Source organism: Chlamydotis macqueenii, chromosome 4, assembly GCF_036417535.1.
Source record: "Chlamydotis macqueenii isolate bChlMac1 chromosome 4, bChlMac1.mat, whole genome shotgun sequence".
NCBI classification, from domain to species: Eukaryota; Metazoa; Chordata; class Aves; order Otidiformes; family Otididae; genus Chlamydotis; species Chlamydotis macqueenii.
This window is the reverse complement of record NC_141559.1, coordinates 58701484-58720837: the sequence shown is the minus strand read 5'-3', so window position 1 is coordinate 58720837 and position 19354 is coordinate 58701484. Positions and strand designations below refer to the sequence as shown.

The window sequence follows — 19354 nt, the reverse complement described above, 5'->3', positions numbered from 1 at the left end:
GTTATTTTGGTGCATATATCAACAAAATCAAGAACAGAAGAAATGTCATACCTAAATACTATTCTTAAAAAAATAAATAAATAAAACCTAAGGATTGTCTGACTCAAAACTCAAAGCTAGTACAAAGACTTCTCTTGATTTCCTAAAACCGTGGACCTTCTTCTGAAAAGTTAGTATGAAAAATAATTAATTTTAAAACAATTTTATTTTATATTAGTATTTAATTCCATAGAAGTCCTCCCAGCATACCAAAACAAAGTGATTGCCTTTTTTTTTAAGCATAGTCTTCTTTCTGATAATTTATTTTATTTTTCTACTTATACAACATCAATCAACCCCCTGGATTGTGCCTGAAAGGATGATTTTAAAAGGCAGTATCACATATTGCTCTTTCAGCACATGTGGAAAAGAGAGTGCATTTCTTTCTGTTTCTGGTTAAAGACTGACAGCAACACAGTCATCCACTTGTGCAGATATTTTGTACTGGCAGGATGTTAAGAGACTTACACTTGAGAATACTTGATGTTTATTCAACAGAAACTACGCTGTATAAGAAGTGTCTCAAATGAAGACTCATATGTCTTTTTGTGATACTCCTACCAAGGGAACCAAAAAGAAAGAAGATACAAAGAGTCCAGCCAACAGAGGGCTATAATGTGCAAAAATTTTAGGTATCCTGTATCCATACAATGCAGCAATGCTTCAGTGCATGCTGCAGAACTGCAGTAGTTTCACATTCATCAGGCACTGACTGTCTAATCTATCTGAGATACGTCTGATTTCATCCTACACATCCAAAGTTTAGGATGTTTCATGAGGCATAACCATTAGAAAATGCACATAGAAAACAGATACTTACTTATATTATCAACAAATAGTTACACTTTGGGATATTATCAGGCTCCTTATTCTAAAGCTCAGTTTTGCTAACAGATAAACCTGAAAGCTCAAAAAAGTTATTTCCATTTTCTTTACACAATGCAGCCCACAAGAAGACATGGTATATTACCTCAGTTTCTGGAGTAGGAGACGGAGTAATGGAACCAAGTGATCCTTTTCGGGAGCCCTGGAGATCTGCCGGGATGGACACGGGACGTTGCCATTGAGTTGTTCCTGTTGGTATGTGCCAGTAGTAGATCCCAGCAATGTCATTGATTTTTTTCCAGCCAGGTGGTAAGTCTGGGTCTGTCTGAAATGAATGATCACTCCATATATCTGCTGGGAACAGGAAAGAAAAAAAAAAAAAAAAAAAAGAAAATGAATCAATGTTACTAAGACACAAACAGTTCTTCATGGGTCTGCTCCTGATGCAAGTGACGCACAGCTGGTACTGCTGTTGTATAGTTCCTGTGTAAATGAACACCAGAAAAATGTAGTGAATTATTGAGGCTCAATGTAGTGAATTATTGAGCTCAAACAGGCTTTGTCACCTGACCTCAAACCAGGTGACAAAGCCTGGTTTGACTTGGCCTATAAAGAGGGGAAAAAAAAATACACTGCTCACCAAAGAACTGTTCTAATATGGCAGCTAATACCATCAGATAAACTAGCTCTCCTAATAAGGTTCAGCTTCAAGTAATATAAAGAAATATTTGGGAGTTGTGATGTACTCCATCCTCTTCATCACAGCACCTTCCCTTCTCAATGCATGGCAGCCTATATGTATGCTAATCAAAGTCAGCTTTTCAAAAAAGAACACCACCGCCCCCAGTCAAACAACCCACATTGGGTTTGCTTACAACATCCAAAAGACTGCTTGTTGAAAACAATGAGAACAAAAGAACTGAGCAATCATTTGATATACTCCTCAGTCATCACAAATACACTGTTTTCAGCTGGTTTTATAATGGAGGAGGAAAAAAAAATAATCAAAACCTCATCCACAGTGCCAACACAGAGAAAAATACCGGCTCTACTGACAAATCTCCTACTAACTTAAGAATGTGCCAGTAATTCATATTCTAATTAAAGACATTTCCAGATTTACCTGGGATTATACATGCATATAAGAGATGGCACCAGGGAAGAGCACGCAGTGCTATTTAGAAAGGCGGGGCACCACTCGTGCAAGCCAGCTGTACTCTGGGAGGGACAGTTACCTTTGGCTGGACACGTGCTTTCCAGAGGCTGTGAAGGGAGCCAGTGCTCTTCTACACTTCCCAGCTGAACTGCTTTGGTGGTGTCATTATGGTACGTGCTATCAACGTCTACTCCAAGGACTGTCAAGCTACAGGGAGAAACAAGTAACCTCCTGGACTGACACTTCCACCAGCACTTGAGCAGACATGACGAAGGCTGACACCAGCATGGTGAACTGAGCAAGGGAGAAAACACCCCAAGAATACAGGAAGCACCGTACCAATGAGCTATGGTTCATCCAGCCTAACAAGTGATTTCCAGCCTTCAAAGATAGCCCTCAAAACACCTTCAGTGGATGACAGATGAATAACCTGTTGTTATATTGCTGCTCTTGATCTCTTTTTTTTGAACTAAAAGTTTCTTGTTAATCTATCATCAACCTTCTTGCTAGGAGTTCTATCAGGGTTGCTTACTTCTCAATCCCTCTCATTTCTGCTACCCACATTTATGCGCATACAGGCACACAAATGGCAGAATAACTTGAGGTAACTTTTACACTCCGTGGCACAAACCAGACTATTTCTTCCCCGAAATCACTTAGAGTTCTTAAGTTACTGATGTACCAATTGAGGACTAATCTGAGCAAATTCTGCAGAAGAAAAATTAGACAATATCATTACACCTAAATTCAGTAATGAGTCTCACCCATGGCCCAATATCTGAAATCAGCAACATTCACATAATCAGTTCCAGAAATTCCCAAGTATTTTAAACACCTGTCTCTAAATGTCCCCTGCTGTAGCCTCTACTGCATTCAAGTGTACATAGTTCCTGACTCGTAAGGTCTTACATGTTTTAAAGTCCATTCATCTTCAATCTTGCCCATTTTTATTTTCCTATTGAACAACTCAATTGCACTCTTCTCAACCGTATAAAAGGAAAATAAAACACTTTCAATAACTTGACCACATAATCCAAAAAGTGACATACAAAGATCAAATATGTAAACATCACACTGAAGACTTGCAGATGTTGCCACGCATACAAGATACATATGAGTAAATTTAAATAACTAGTTCATAAACTGACAATAATGTCAGTGTTCATAAACTTAAATATTGGGCCTTTCAAAGCATGTGGGAATAGGAAAACAATAAGCTTTCGTTATGCAGAGAGGCAAAGCTTCAGACCAGTTCAGGTTCACACAGTTTACATTATTAAACCACCATACTTCAGCACTGCCAGGACACGAAATGTTATTCACTTTATGACAGGCACTGCTTCTGTCCTTGCTATACATACACATGCATGTGTAGACATGTATTTAAATATACAGCTAGCAAAGTTATCCTATGGTTGCATTAAATTGTTCCTTTCAAACTAATCAACCAAAGATGCAGAGGAACCAACATACTGTTATTTATTGTTGTAAGGACACGCAGTACCAGAAAGACCTAAACAGAACTGCCTTTGAAGTAAAATCAAACAAAAAACACAGCAGAAAAAATTGTTAACCCAGAGACTTAAAACTACCACATTTCTGTACTAGTTAGAAACAAAGAAATTATCTTGTATGTGAATGAATACTTGGAAGGAAATCACACAAAACACCTGGGAGCACTCCGGGATAAGAAAATATCACCCAGCTTGGTAATATTAATTGAAAACTTATCCATTAGAAAAAAATAAATACATGAAAATATGTTTCCATATGCTCAGAGATAAAATAGGAAGTAAATTTAGGTGGTGGTTTTCCCCCCCACGCCCCATCAATACAGCTCCAGACTTTCAAAGAGCTGCATTTTCTACACAAAACTACTATTATTTCCATCTGTGCAGGAGACGCACGTTGCTGGTGTCCAGGTACTCCTTGCACAGAGGTGCTGACCTCAGACCATCCGATAAGCGTGGCTGAACAGGCAGCATCAGATCCCACGTGTTCCGAAACACCATTCCTTGTGTCAGCTATGTAAATGTACTTGAAACAAAAACCAAAACCTGTGTGTTCCCCAGCCTATTTGCAAACACACCTCAGGACTTGACAACTATCAGAGACAACTTTTCAGAAGCTGTGATTTTCTACTGGCACGAACTGGAACACCTCCCTAGTTCACTGACTGTCGTAATAGATTAAAGCACTCAGCATGCAAGTCAAAGGTAATGAACCATCGCAAGAGATATCAGCACAAGAACGATAAAAAAAGTGAGCCAACACTCAAAATCTGATAGGACAGATTAATATGCTTGTGGCATCAGAGACCTGTGACAGGACACCAGTGGCTTTTCTTTACTTGAATACGGCATTACGGGTAGTAAAATAATTATCCTCTGAATTTGAAAGACCCATTCAATGGCATGACACTGAGTCAAAGCATCTAATTTTTGTTGCACGTGTCAGTGTAAGAATGGTCTCTTATCAGGGCAGTGTTTGGTGCCTAGAACAAAGTGAAGGCACCAGGCTGGTATATATATCCTGTTACATTCAGGCCTTTTCAATTCCAATCCCCTTGTAGGAGAAAAAGTCACTGCCATAAAACGGGGGCAAAAGAAGCAGATATCTGTACATCAATCCAATCCTGTTGATACGGTATCAAACAACTTGCATGGAACAAACATAACAGGAAATACAACTGAACACATCTGACTTCTTCATCTGAAACTGAGAGCTTCTCTTAAGCCTGCAAGGTTTTAGAGGTTAAAATATTACATGAAAATGGTTCCTTCTGGTCTGTGGATTATTAAGTCCTTCATGCTTCCTTAGTGGTAGATGAGTTACAACAAACTTTTCTCTGTTTCCCTCCCAGTCATCCCCAGGATATGAAGTTTTACCTGGCATCTCCCGGCCTTTTCTGTGTTCTTTACCGATTTGTTGCTGAAAGGTCAATGAACCAGGACCATGTGGTTGCTCAAAAAGCTTCTGGTTTGTAAAGTATTATTGCTCCAATAATACGGGAAGTATGGCTTAATACACAAAATTAGAGCATGATTCACAAAAAGAATCTATCCTTTTGTATCAGGGTTGGTTTACCTACCATGTGTATTACAGTAAACCATGATCTCCTGAAATGCTATACTCTAAGATGTTTCTGATATTGTTGTAGTTCAGCCCTGATTGCGACCAGATTATACACAGTCTTTCTCTCGCTCCCCCCACCCTCCGAGAGAATAGGGGGAGATGATATAAGGAAAAATGGCTCCAGGTTTGAGATAAGGACAGGGAGAAATCCTTAAAGTTACCGTCACAGGCAAAACAGACTCGACTTGGGGAAAACTATTCATTTATTTCTAAAACTAGCAGGAGAATGAGGCAGGGAACAAGATAACCTCCCCACACCCCTCCCTCTTCCCAGGCTTAACATTTTCTTTACTACCTTCCCCTCCTGAGCAGCACAGGGAGGGAAGAGGGAATGGGGGTCGCGGTCAGTTCATCATGCGATGTTTTACGTCGCTACTTCGTCGTCGGGGGAAGAACTTCTCACAACTTGCTCAGCTGCTTCACATCTCCCTTTTTTTTTTTTTTTCCTGTTCTCCCCTTCTTAAATATGTTATCACAGAGGCGTTACCACGGGACATTCTCCTACCAATTGGCTTGGCCTTGGCCAGCAACAGGTCCGCCCTACGCCCGGCTGAGTCCACTGAACAAAGGGGAGCGACTTCTAGCAGTTTCCTACAGAAGCTACCACCTTAGGCACCCCCTCACCAAACAAAACCAGAACAGATATAAAATGCATAAAGCAACAGGAGTAAGAAAAACAACAGTGAACTAGAATAAAAGAGACCCACTGTAGCTAAGCTGTACAAGAAAAGAAGAAGAGGACACGGACCTGGTGGATAGGGTCCAGAGGAGGGCCATAAAGATGATGAGAGGGCTGGAGCACCTCTCATGAGCACCTCTATGAGGACAGGCTGAGAGAGTTGGGGCTGTTCAGCCTGGAGAAGAGAAGGCTCTGGGGAGACCTTATAGCAGCCTTCCAGTACCTAAAGGAGGCTTACAAGAAAGGTGGGGAAAAACTCTTTGGTAGGACCCGTTGTGATAAGACAAGGGGTCATAGTTTCAAAATACAAGAAGGTAGATTCAGACTGGACATAAGAAATAATTTTTTTCCAATGAGGGTGATGGAACACTGGAACAGGTTGCCCAGAGAGGTGGTGGATGCCCTGTCCCTGGAAACATTCAAGGCCAGGTTGGACAGGGCTCTGAGCAACCTGATCTGGTTGGAGATGTCCCTGCTCCTTGCAGAGGGGTTGGACTAGATGATCTTTAAAGGTCCCTTCCAACCCAAACTATTCTGTGATTCTATGATTCTAAAGTAGACACTGTTTTGTTGTTTTTTTTTTTAAGAAACCTGGATTCATACTATCTGTATGACTTGTCTTTCTACAGCGAGAGAGAGTCAAATTCTTACCAGTAGAAAGACTATTTTAAGATGTAACTGATTTAAAACTCTGCACAGGAACGAGGTACATCTCTACCCAGGCATCGCGCAGATTCACACAGCACTGCAGACCTTTGAAAGCTGTCTCTTTTTCTGGAAAAAGACCTTACTGAACAGTGTGGCTCCACTGCCTACACACACCCCAGAGAAGCTCACTGCAGGAGACTGGGCACTCAGCTTGCAGCTGATCCTTCACCTTGCCTTCTGATCCCAGAGCTGCCCATGCTGGCTGGAACACACCGGCCAGTCCTCGTCAGCGAGCTTCTACCTGGAAATCTGCCTAAGATAAGTGTGAGCTGTCACCGCTCGACTTCTGAAATGCAGTGCTGCCAGCTTAAAGGTCAACATAGTCAGAAGTTCAGAACTGGTCTCCTGCAGGCAGATTCACGTGAAAGGACAGGTTGCAGAGAGAGGACTGATACTTTTCAGTTGGAGTTTTGTCTCACTAAAGACAGACGGTTAAAGCCTGGTCCATACACATGATGATCCCCAAACCAGCTATTCACGGGCACATTATTATGGAAGAAGCATGGGACAATTCTGGCGAAAAGACTTGTCAGTAAAAGAGATGTGGCAGAGTATTTTGAGGATGAAAATGGAAGAGTAGATAAACACATGAAAGATATGATCTAAAACAAGAAGCTAACTTCATTTGAGGAAAACTGAAAAACACAGAGTGGATTTCACTGGGCTTTCCTGCCTCCACCACCTTCCTGCACCAGGACCTGACAAGTCCCTTGGGAAATGAGATCTTTCCCCTCTACCTAAAGCTTACATAGAGTCGGTGCCATAGTCATTTCTTATAGGGTCCAACACAACGGGGCACAGGGCTGCTCCCTGAAAACCTCCAACATTGGTCTCTGTAGAACTCAGAGAGAAGAATCCATTTGTTGCACCCCACCACACAGTCTCCGCTTCATTTCTTCAGAGACTCAGCAATACAGTGATGACAGGAACATTTTTAAAAGATGAGAAAATGATGAAAAAAATGAAATAATCAGAAGTGAGAGCCCAAGGGGAGGGCAGGGCCTACAGTGCCTTACCATTCCCTTCAAAAATACTGGAAAAATGAAGTCTGTTACACAAAATGAAACTATTAATTCACTCTTTTGAAACAACAAGGAACAGAGATGTACCTCCACAAAACCATAAACACAGACATATTTAACTGGAACTTCTGTCTAGGAGAGATTTATGAACACATTTTGTATTCTAAAGAAGATAGGATAAAGCCCATATAATGTAATATATTGCCGTTTTAACTCCCCTCTCCAAATGTTGGCCTCTGCCAGTTGCCTGATATAGAGCAGTAATAAATTCCATGCTCTAGCTATAGTTCAGATATTAAGTTTGGTGTAATAATTAGAAATTTCAGTCATTAATTTTTATTTCAAGTTATAATTATTTTACGTTCTGAGACTGATCTATGAAACCAGTGTTATGATACTGAAAATAAGTTGTAATAATGTTGCAGGCCTGAGGAGAAGGACTTGGGAGTGCTGGTGGATGAGAAGCTCAACATGAGCAGGCAATGCGCCCTTGCGGCCCAGAAGGCCAACCGCATCCTGGGCTGCATCAAGAGAAGCGTGGCCAGCAGGTTGAGGGAGGTGATTCTGCCCCTCTACTCTGCCCTGGTGAGACCCCACCTGGAGTACTGTGTCCAGTTCTGGAGCCCCCAACATAAGAAGGACAAGGGCCAGTTGGAGAAGGTCCAGAGGAGGGCCACAAAGATGATAAGAGGGCTGGAGCACCTCTCCTATGAGGACAGGCTGAGAGAGTTGGGGCTGTTCAGCCTGGAGAAGAGGAGGCCTCGGGGAGACCTGATAGCGGTCTTCCAGTACCTCAAGGGGGCCTACAAGAAAGATGGGGAGAGGCCGTTTAGTAGGGCCTGTTGCAATAGGACAAGGAGTAATGGTTTTAAAATAGTGGGGAGTAGATTTAGATTGGAAATGAGGAAAAAATTTTTTACAATGCAAGTTGTAGAACACTGGAACAGGTTGCCCAGAAAGGTGGTGGAAGCCCCATCCCTGGAAACGTTCAAGGCCAGGCTGGATGAGGCTCTGAGCAACCTGATCTAGTTGGGGATGTCCCTGCTCCTTGCAGGGGGGTTGGACTAGATGACCTTTGAAGGTCCCTTCCAACCCTAACCATTCTATGATTCTATAAACAATATAAATAATTCACTGAAGAGCACATGTAACTGGTGACCAAGCTCTTTGGCAAAACTAGTACTTTGATCACTTATTTTATTGCTGTTTCAGGGGAAAGGTTAGTAATCAAAATACTGCCATTATGAATCACTCTTTAGACCTTGTTCAATTAAATAGAAATTGAAACTACAGCATTTAGCAGGATCTTTCAGAGCAGATAAACTTGAGCAGTAAATGGAAATAATTTATTTTTCTATCATTTTGCAATGCCACAAACTGTTTCCTCATAACAGGCAACCTGTGTAAGGCAAGATCACCACTCACCAAGCACAGCTCATATCGCTGGCATCACAACAGATGCAAACAGTACGCTCTGCATCTAAAAACAGTGCAGCTTTCCAGCTGCTGTTCCTGAATACGTTGGCACCATTCTCTGCTGATGTAATTAATTTGTGAGTATTTCATAACTAGAGAGACTAAATGCCATGAAGCTGAAGCAGCTCTTAACTAGTTCTCACTTTCTTCTGCAGGCGCAGCTATAAATCCCTTTCACTGAAGAGCAAAAGCAGTCATTCAGAAATAAATACAGATGGAAAGAGAATGATAGGAGCTCAGGAGGCACTTTCTGGAAAGTAGGAATGCAATGGTACAGCACAATATACTTTAATTTAACAACAGGTTGTGTTAAAAGTTTTGAGACAATAATTACTCACCTTTTTTTTTTTAGAAAGAGCTACACTGAGGTAAAATGTTCAATGAGGGATGATTTGGTGTTATAACAAAGGTGGAATAGAAGAATATTGGCAAGATGCTTGATTTCCTATGGACCAAATTCTGTTATCTAGGAAACTGGTTTCTCCACCATCCTTAGCAAAACCTGTATGTTTCAGCACAAAACAAACCAAATACTCCACCTACCATTGTCATAAGTTGGCTTATCACCAATCTAGTGCTAAAATCTGGCTGTATGACATTGTGCTTGTGCTAAATTAAATAAATCGGGATCTTCTCTTGATAAAGACTAGAAACGTACCATATAATTTCAATTACAAATCTCAACACTCCTGTCCAGAAGGAACATAATCTAGCTCCTTCCCTTTATTTAGGTAAGGCAGTGGAAGATGACTAGCATATCTACACATTACTTAAGTTGGTATTTTTCTTCCATCCTATGTGATAGAAACAAAAGCTAAATACCTCAGGAACAGATACCTCAAGGAAAAATGCACCAGCAAGGAAACTGTATGGGAACAAAAAATATAATTTAAAATAGACTGTAATAAACAAACTTCCTGCTTTCCTTTAGATAAACTAAACAAAAATTGAAAAAAGCAGCAACAAGGTGTTATTTCCACTTCAAAGAGAACTTGGTGGTGATCATAAGCAAGGTGCTGGGGATGGAGACTGAACTGTCAGTGCCTCTCTGTTTAAGATCTTGTGCATGAGGGAACGAAAAAGCCTCAAACAGAGTTCACTAAAGGCTAAGCAGACCTGCTCCCTGAACAAAATACTCTCAAGCAAGGCAACAGGTCTAATGCAATACATTTTGTATTGAACCGAGAGATTTACTTGGAAAAAAACCCATGTATTTTGGATGCACAGCTCTTCTTTAGGTAAAAACAAATCCCACAAAGCCACATGGCTAGAGCATCAAATTACGGCCAAGAGTACTCTCAAATAGAAGAATACACTTCAACACAAACGGTTCGAGGTTGGCAGCACAGGTGAATTCAAAACAGAGACTGTAAAAGTGCTGTACAGAGCCATCAGAATGCTGGGAATTCTGTACCTGGCAGGTGCACAGGAATATAACTTATGCCACAGGACAATTCTAACTGTGTTACTTCAGTAACTTAATTTCTTAAATTGGGAAAAAGCAACAAGGCAGACTAAGACAAAATACATTCAGGGAAATTCGAGAGGTATCTCTGCATCATTAAGGGGTGTTGTTTAGCACATATGTGCTAAACCACAACAAAGGGACATACATACGTTGCTTTTTAAGGGATTAATTTCCACATATGGGCTTCATTTCCCCTACTTGGCAGCAGCAGCAGCAGTCTCCGGCTGATGCAAATGCAGCTCCACTGGAGTGGAGCCTGGTTTTCAGTCAGCCTTTCCAGCTAAGGAGGACTCCTTCCACTGCATGGTGGTAGAATGACCAAGTGAGATTACCTGTCTGCAAGGCTCAACAATAGTTGTGAGGCACTTGATCTACATTATCTAAATAGGTTAGGAAATAAAATACCCATACTCTACAGAGATAAAGAGGAGAGAACGCACATTTTGTACTTCTAGCTTAGTTATCTCAATTCTTAGGACAGTTTTTTAACAATTTTTCTCTTGTTTCTTCAGATCCTCTGAAGAAAAGTGATACCATCCAAACACAGGATTTGATCTAGACTTTGATTATCTACCACAGTCTCAAGAGTATAAGTCCACAGTGAAAAGTTAACTGAAAAGGAGTATTCAGTGTCCAGGCTGGAAGCACGATGGTCCAGAGAGGGGCATATTCAGAGTTTTCCAAATCTCGAAAAGTAATCTGGCCAATAATAAATCTGCAAATCCACTTGTCAGTCTCTGGCACTCCCACTGATCAACATTCAAGCAGCGGGTGCATAATGTAAATGAAGGATTTCAAATTGCAAAGTGCCTTATTTGTAAATAAGAGATCTCGAGTAAAGTTTTCTAGGTAAAAAATTGCAAAGAATGGGAGGGTGAAACAATCCAACAACATTGGATGTTGCCCTGGTGTTTGGACAACAATGGGCAACCACTAGCCTCAAATCTGATGGCCTTCTTCATTGCTGGAACGAAGCATAAAGAGTGAGCTGGCCCACAATGACATGTGTATGTTACAGATGCCATCCTTCTGAGCACACGAGGGGAAACATAAGAAAGGAGCTGGTAGACAGGAGGGTATAAAAAGGTTTTATTAAAAATGAAAGGGCTCAGGGAAAGTCTTTTCTTCCTCTTCTGAACTTCCAAAATCTTGAAATAATTTTTTTTTTGGCCTTCTGGGCCTAAATAAAAGCAAAATCAAAGGAAGAGAAAGCCACAGAAATTTAAGTCTTCTTGAGAAGATGCCAATGACTTCAGCAGATCCAAGATTTGATCCTAAAGGCAGCATATTCCTGCCCCACCCCATACGCACAGTGAAGATCAAGGCAGGCACTGGAAGGGAGGGAAAGTCATGTTGTATTGATAAGTGAAGGCAAGCACAACTAACGGGCCACTCTCCATTAAACAGCACAATAGAAAGAACACAGGCCCTGAATGTTTTTATCCCATTTATTTCCTGTAGTGGGCTCAATGTGCAAGTTTAATTTGCTTGGGTTTTACCAAAAAAGACCCCCAAACCAAATTTTGTCCTCACTTTGCATGCACTACAGCATAGTCAATGGCAACATCTGCTCTCATAATTCACAATAATGATGGTCAGCAGGTAGTCTCGCCTAGGCATCATTGCAAGAAGCATGAATGCTATCTCAGAAACAAATGCAGCAAAAATGCAAGCCACTAGGATAAGTAATTATAAATTAGACAAGCCTGTCTAATTTGGGAAGCATTACTCAACGAGGAGTGATAAACAGCCAGAAGCTGGTCATCTGGCATCATCTTTTCTCACAGCATGCAAGTGGTTGTCATGACAACCCTGTCATCCTCCTTGCCGAATTGCTGAACGCCAGCCACATGCATTTGGGGAGAGGAAGATTCCAAACAGGTTCCAGTAAAACAAGCTGAAATATGAGATTTACAGGCATACATGTAACCAGACACAATCTGTGCCAAAATGAATTGTCATTTTAATCACCTGTAACATAAATCATAATCAGAAGAAAACTGACTTCTAAAAAAATCCTAAACAAGCTTGTAATTAATCTCCTGTACTATTTTTTTTTTCATGTGATGTGAACTTCATCCTGCAATATAAACCGTGAGTTACTACAGGAATACAAGGCATTCAAGTAGAGATGACTAATCTTAAGAAAGAGACATAAAAGCAGATTTGTCAACATTCAGGAGAAAAACCACACTAGTACACCCACTTGTTTTGATGTCCTGGCTTCTTCTCCCTTTCAACCACCAAATCCCAAGCTGTTGACATAAGGACCAAAGTACTAGCAGAATAAACGAAGAAAAACCAAGAGCAAGTGACTTCAGGAGAGAGGTTGAGAAGAACTGTTGATGACAGCCCTGGATGAATACTCAGGATGACAGAATCATAGAATGGTTAGGGTTGGAAGGGTCCTTCAAAGGTCATCTAGTCCAACGCCCCTGCCAGGAGCAGGGAGATGATACTACCCATCCTGCTTAAGTGTGAGAATTCTGGGGCTCTGCAAGGTGTCTGCTCAGGGGCAATACAGCCTGAGGTCCGGAGGTAAAGCCATGAGAAACCAGCACCACAGCTTGTGTTTACAGGAGTTGATACTAATAGCAGCAGCAGCTGGGGAAAGTACCACAGGAAGACCGTGAGGAAAGGTCCATGTGTTCCTTCCAAAAATGAGACAAAAATAGGTAAGAACAAGAGAACTAGCCTGTTCACCAAGCAAAAACTTCCAGCCACAAAACAAGAAGAGTTCAGCAAAGGAAGGAAGACTTGGAGATGACCTGAACTGTTGTCTCAAAGGGTCTGTCGTGGCAGAAGCTGTGGACCAGGAAGAAGCCAGGCTCTGGGAAGACCCGTCCCACCTAGAGGAGGGTAGCTGCTGAGCCAGGTGGAGCAGAGGTGGCAACATGAAATGACAGACACAGAGGAAGGACCACGTCAGCGGAAGCAAAGGTTGACAAATCACCACCTGAAACTGCTGTAGTGGAGGCATATACTACAGCTGTTGTACAAACCTCATAGCAGCCTTCCAGTACCTAAAGGGGGCTTATAGGAAAGATGTGGAGAAACTCTTTAGCAGGGCCTGTTGTGATAGAACGAGGCATAATGGTTTTAAAATAGAAGGAGAAAGCTTTCGGAACACAAGGAAAAGGTTTTTTTACAATGAGGATGGTGCAATGGGATCCCCATCTCTTGATTAGAGGGTTGATGAACATTAGGAGAGCTGGGCAACTAAGGCTGCACTGCGTCCAGTTGGGATGAAGTTAAATTTTCTTCATAGCAGCCTGTAAGGTGCTATGTTTTACATTTGTGGCCAAAACAAGTGTTGAAAACACACCGGTGGTTTAGCTGTTGGTGAGCAGTGCCTCCTCTGTTCACCAGCTTTGTGCTTAAATGATACATAGCCTCAAATACTATGTGAACAAAATGCATCATTACCTTGGAAGATTTCTACCATCTAACTTCCACAGGAAATCAGAATAATTTGCTACCATTCTAGCAAGTGAGTTACTCCACATACACTTCGTATAAGACCAGTGCTAGTGGGTTTCTTGCTTATTTGAAATGCAAGTTCCCTATTCTTTCCACTAGGTGGCAAAAGCTTTTAATTAAAAATAACAATAATCTAACACAGAGTCTACCTCTAAATCTACGGTAACTGCGCATTGTGAGACTGCACCCCAAGGGATCTGCTCAGCATGGAGCCTCTAAGCAACAAATAATTCATCTACAGCAGTATCTTCTTCCTCACCAGCAAATCACTAAAAGCGGTCCTGTGAGTTTCCTTTCATGGCTCAAACAGTCCAGCAACAACCTGCACTTGCTTTTCTGATATTTTTTGGCATAGTATCTCTTCCTCCCACGCCTTTCCTCACAGAGAGCAGGACTGTGGCACATGATCTTGTGTTCTGGGTTCATATCCTATTTAACTACTTTGTATTGTTTTAGAAAGAGGGTCTTATCTAGTCTAAAGAATAAAACTGAACTGCAAACTCAGCCAAGGGACTGCTGGACTCGCGCAGCAAACCCTGCATGTGCACTGCTGCACCAGTAGGCACACTGCATAGCACACCCAGGAAAAGCAATCTGCACATGTGCAGGGTCCAGCCTTCCTTACCCCCACAAAATTTATCTGTCTCAGCAACAGCAGCCAGCCATTTGGCAGAAAAACAGGGAAAATCAACTTGGTGGCAGCTCTGAATTTATGTATTTCTCTACTAAAATATAGAGACTGACTCTCCTGTCCCCTCAAAGTAAATCGATACTTCAGTGTCAAATCACCCACAGAAGAGATCGTTAATGATTTCATTTCAGGCAATGAACAAATATAATCTGGAATAATCACACAAAACGGAATGATTCAGTCTATAAATACTGACACAAAAAGCAGCTAAACACAGAGATCTCTTTCTGACTTCAAGATGCAAGAAGCCTGCAGAGCAGGAGAAGACACTGCGCCAATGTACAGCATATAGCAGCACAGTCACCTCAACCGCCTCAACTCTCCACGCAGGAACTGCTGTGCCATAATGCTTTATTTCCAAGTAAAACTCTGTTTTACCAGCATGAAACATTACAGGGGCCAATATCTCCCGATCTGTAACTCTCCGCTTTGCTGGGACTGGCTGTAGACACAAGTGAGTCCCATCTCCCTCAGACCTTTGCCAGGAGCTGGTGCTACTTCACCTGACACACGCCATGAGAGACAGATGGGCAGATCCTATTCCCCTATTTTGCTACGATACACTTGCTGTCAAAGTCCAGGAACTAATCCAAAGCAACAGGCTTGGATTCCGCACTTTCTTTCAGATTTGTTTCAACAGAGGAATAGAAAGAGTCTCAATAGTTTAAATTTGGTGACGTTAGTGAATGTCTCTAATCTGAGTGACAGAAGCAGTAAGCTCGAGCATAGAAGAAGGAATCTGACCAGCAGGCACTATTCTCTTCTCCCTTTAGAACAGGAACTTCAGAAAAAAGAAATTTGCATAAAAAGTCAGGTACTGGGCAAATGATAATTTTCTCCATCTGAAATCAGATGAAACCTCCTGACTTCAGGAGAGAACAAAGCAGAGAGGAAGGACTGTACTTCTCTGGAGAACATACTGCATAAATATATTGATATAGTCTGAAATTTTACAGTGCTCATTAGTGAGTTTTGTGCATATGATTGGTTAATTAAAAGCCAGTGAAGTTGGCCAGTGGCACAGACACAATTCAAATGGCAGCTTGACTAAAATGGCTTTTCTTTGACAGTTTCATTTACAGCACTGTGCGAATGCATTAGAAAAACCTTTCTCTGAATTTAATGATTCAATGAAAATAGAACATAAAATTGAATTACAGCGGAGTTATGCTCTAAAGTTAAATGTTGTACTTCAATAAAAAGCAAAACCTGCAAGAAAGCCATTTCCCGTCTCAGATGCAAGTTCTGCTCATCCCTCAATCCATGTGGATGCATGGCTCCACACACAGCATGGCAGATGCTCTAGGATGCCATGAAAATAAGGACTTTATCCTCACATCAACCTTGTCCAGTGGGAGAGTGTGAGTTGTGTTTTAAACAAAGCTGGGCAGAGGTAGGAGGAGAGGTCTGAGATGCATTAAACAACTTGCCCGGAGTCATGCCCAGACTCTGCATACTCCCTGGGATACCGTGCAGGGATCCTGCACCCAAACACCAACAATCAGACCAAGGTACACAGAGATCAGCCATCGTCCTCTGGTGTGTCCCTGTGCCGGAGTCTCCTGTCCCACACAAAGGGCTGCTCTTCCTGATGTGGCAAAAAAATAATTCCTACCCCATCCTACTCCATGTAGTCAGCTTAGTACCATAAGTAAAAGCCAGAATGTTACTTTTAATAATCTATATAAAGGATTAGTTTGCCACATTAAATCTGCAGTCAAACGTGCATTAGAAAACAAACTGAAGGCTCCTTTTTTTTTTGAAGACAGAAGCTGAAGACCTGATGTTTCCCCACCTCCAAATTCATTTCATGTTGCTATAGTACTGAAGGGAAGGGAGAAGTTACTGTGGCAAAAAAATCCTCTCCTTTTACCACTAAAGGTGCATAAGCACGAAATATTGCACAAGCATAGGAAGGAACACACTGGCCCTCAGGGCCTACAGGTCGCTTGCAAAGAAAGGATGTTAAGAGAGAACCTTGGGCACATCAGGTAGCTAAAGGCTGAGTTGAGGCCTTGTAAGATGTGAACCCAATTCCACCTCCCAACCTTCAAGCTTTGAGACTCTTTAAAAACAAAACAAAACAAAACAAAACCACAAAAACAACTTTAACCTTTTCAAAAGCAATCTTGCTTCACTTCAGTTGAACTAAGTCTTCTCCTGCACAATGCGTAGAGCCATATATGAAACGCAACGTATAGCATCTACAATGGGAAGGCTTTATGAACAGGGGTTTCTGACAGCAGACACAAGCATCAGGGGAGATGGTTGTATTTCACCCCCCCATGGGCAAGGGGTAGTGCACAGGGGGCTCGCTCTCTTAGCCTGGAAGGTTAAGTATTTCACATTGCTACATTGGTATAAACTTTCTATTAAATCTTTATTCATACCATCCATATATCTTTTGGTATTAAAGAAACTCAGAGATGTTCACCATCTTTGAAAGCATCCATACAGCATTAGAAATATCATTATTTTCATATGTACTTCATGGCACTCCACTACTAAAAAATTTATATTTATTTTTCACAGAGATTGATTCATACACATAACTGAAGAACCGAAATCTCCATCTAAGACGACACAAATGCTATCTCTGACATAACCACTAACAAGAATTAGAAGAAAATTCAGAAAAACAACCACATCACTGATTATCCTGGTAAGTCTAACTTAGCAAACAGTAGTCAGAAATAGACCTAACACACAACAACTGCAGTCCTATTCCAGGCACGCATTTGAGAGAGAAAAAGGGAGGGATTAATTTCACAATTCTGCAGAACCGCAACAGAATTCCACCTGCAATTAGCACCGCATTCAATTCGAAGCATATTAGCAAAATAGCTATTTGCTTTGAGAACTTGAGGACAAACTCTCCTCAAAGCTGCCTAAGCCCAGAATATAACACTTCAAAACATTCATTTATTGTGAAACCTGAGCTAGAATCTCCCTCAAAACAAACGCCTGCCTGGTAAGAATGTGAACGTGCCAAAGCACAGTAAGACAATACACAGAAGATCTTCAGCATATGATGTACCATAAGCCATCAGGATCTATTAGCACTATGGAAAAGACACAGTTGATTGTCATCAGAAGTTCTTCCAAAGAGTAAAACAAGAGATGCAAAAGCAACAGCATGGTCCTTCGTCCAGCTGAAAACAGTATCTAATATTTGGTGAAAACATTGTAATTTGTGGACATGCCAAAGAGCTGCAGCTGGTCTTGGGAAGCAGGAAACCCGCAGTTACATAGAATGAGAAGATTTCTCTTTCTGGGTTTCTGTTTACCTTTGCTGCTGTGCAAAAACAAAAGACCGCAAATAGGGCCTGCAAGATTAGGACATACGGTTTCAAAAGCTGTTTTTTCTACTGCAAGCCTTCCCTTTCCAGTTTCCTTCACCACACAGATGTCCACCTCCTGGTTTTTATTAATTTCTTAAAGTTCCTTTACTGTTACTTTACTGATCTGCTACTTAAAATCCTCATGTACAATGGCAGGCATTTAACTACTTTTTGCCACTCTGGAAGGATTAAGGTCACAGAGTTCTTTGAAAACAGCAGCTTCAATGGCAGTTGAAAAAGTTATGTTAGGCACTAAGATCAAGATAAAAATCCTTATCCATACTGTTTTAATGTAGAGTTGAACTATCACAGAACTAGTGTGTGTGCTTCCACGTGTCCTATTATAAAAACGGATGTAGCAGAACTAGAAAAGACAAAGACAGATAAAACTGCTTCTGCAGGCAGAGACATTCAGTGTAGCAGGACTCTTGAGCCTGGAAGACAAATGACAGGGAAGAGGGAAGGATGTCATAGAAATCTATAAAATCACGAACGGTGGGAAGAAGGGAAGGATGAAAAGGAAATGATAATTCACTGTTATTTACTGCTTCCTATAACAGAAAAGAAATGGACACCTAATGAAATTATTGGAGAGCAATTTTATAACAAAGGGAAGTACTTTTTCATACAACACATAATTAAATTACAGGGCTCATGGTAACAGGATGCTGTGGATGCCAGAAATACAAATGAGACCAAAAATTATTAAACAAATTCACGTTAGAAAAGTCTATCAAGAGCAATTAGAGAAGATAACATGAATGACATACCAAGTCTGAAAGTCCTGAAACCACCAATGGCTGAAAATGAAAAATATATAATAGGGGGAGAACCACTTTTTGCTAGCCCTGTTTTTTTTTGCTTTTATTGCTCTCTTAAGTTTCTGCCACTGACCACTGTCAGAGGCAACCTGTAAGGAACTGCACGAGCCTAAGGTCTGCTGGATACAGCCATTCTTATAAGTTGATGCACTATCCGGTGATGTTAAAAAAATGGAACTGTAGCCTCTGTAACTCTTGTAAAAGTGAGCTTTAGCTTCCAGTCAGTATATTAGTTTGCATTGGAAATAGTGGAATTAACATTGTTATAAATTAGTTGAGTCCCAAAACAGGATTCCAATTATAGTTTCCAATTTATTGAATAGAAACAAGCAAACAGCGCTGGGTGCGCAGGGAGTCTGCGCTCCACCAAGACGGACACCCCTTTGTTTACAGTTACAGTATTTATAACCTCTCCGGTCCCCCCCATCGTGCCTGTCTCCTTTTTTTGGGGGAGCTCACAATCTACACTCCATTGGTTACTCACACCGTTCGCGGCAGGTACTGATTGGCCAA

General features: G+C 41.3%; 1 protein-coding gene across 16 annotated transcripts in view; it reads right to left on the bottom strand.

The window, feature by feature from the left end:
• The window catches only part of APBB2 (amyloid beta precursor protein binding family B member 2), a 193921-nt gene that overhangs the window by 70964 nt on the left and 103603 nt on the right, over positions 1 to 19354 (bottom strand). For 11 of the 16 annotated variants that reach the window (XM_086746723.1, XM_086746729.1, XM_086746715.1 and 8 more), the window contains one exon: positions 1010 to 1218. In XM_086746723.1, coding sequence (XP_086602849.1) covers positions 1010 to 1218 — 209 coding nt within the window. The remainder of the gene's footprint in view (positions 1 to 1009; positions 1219 to 19354) is intronic. The other 5 variants (XM_086746726.1, XM_086746730.1, XM_086746731.1 and 2 more) reach the window with 1 other exon arrangement.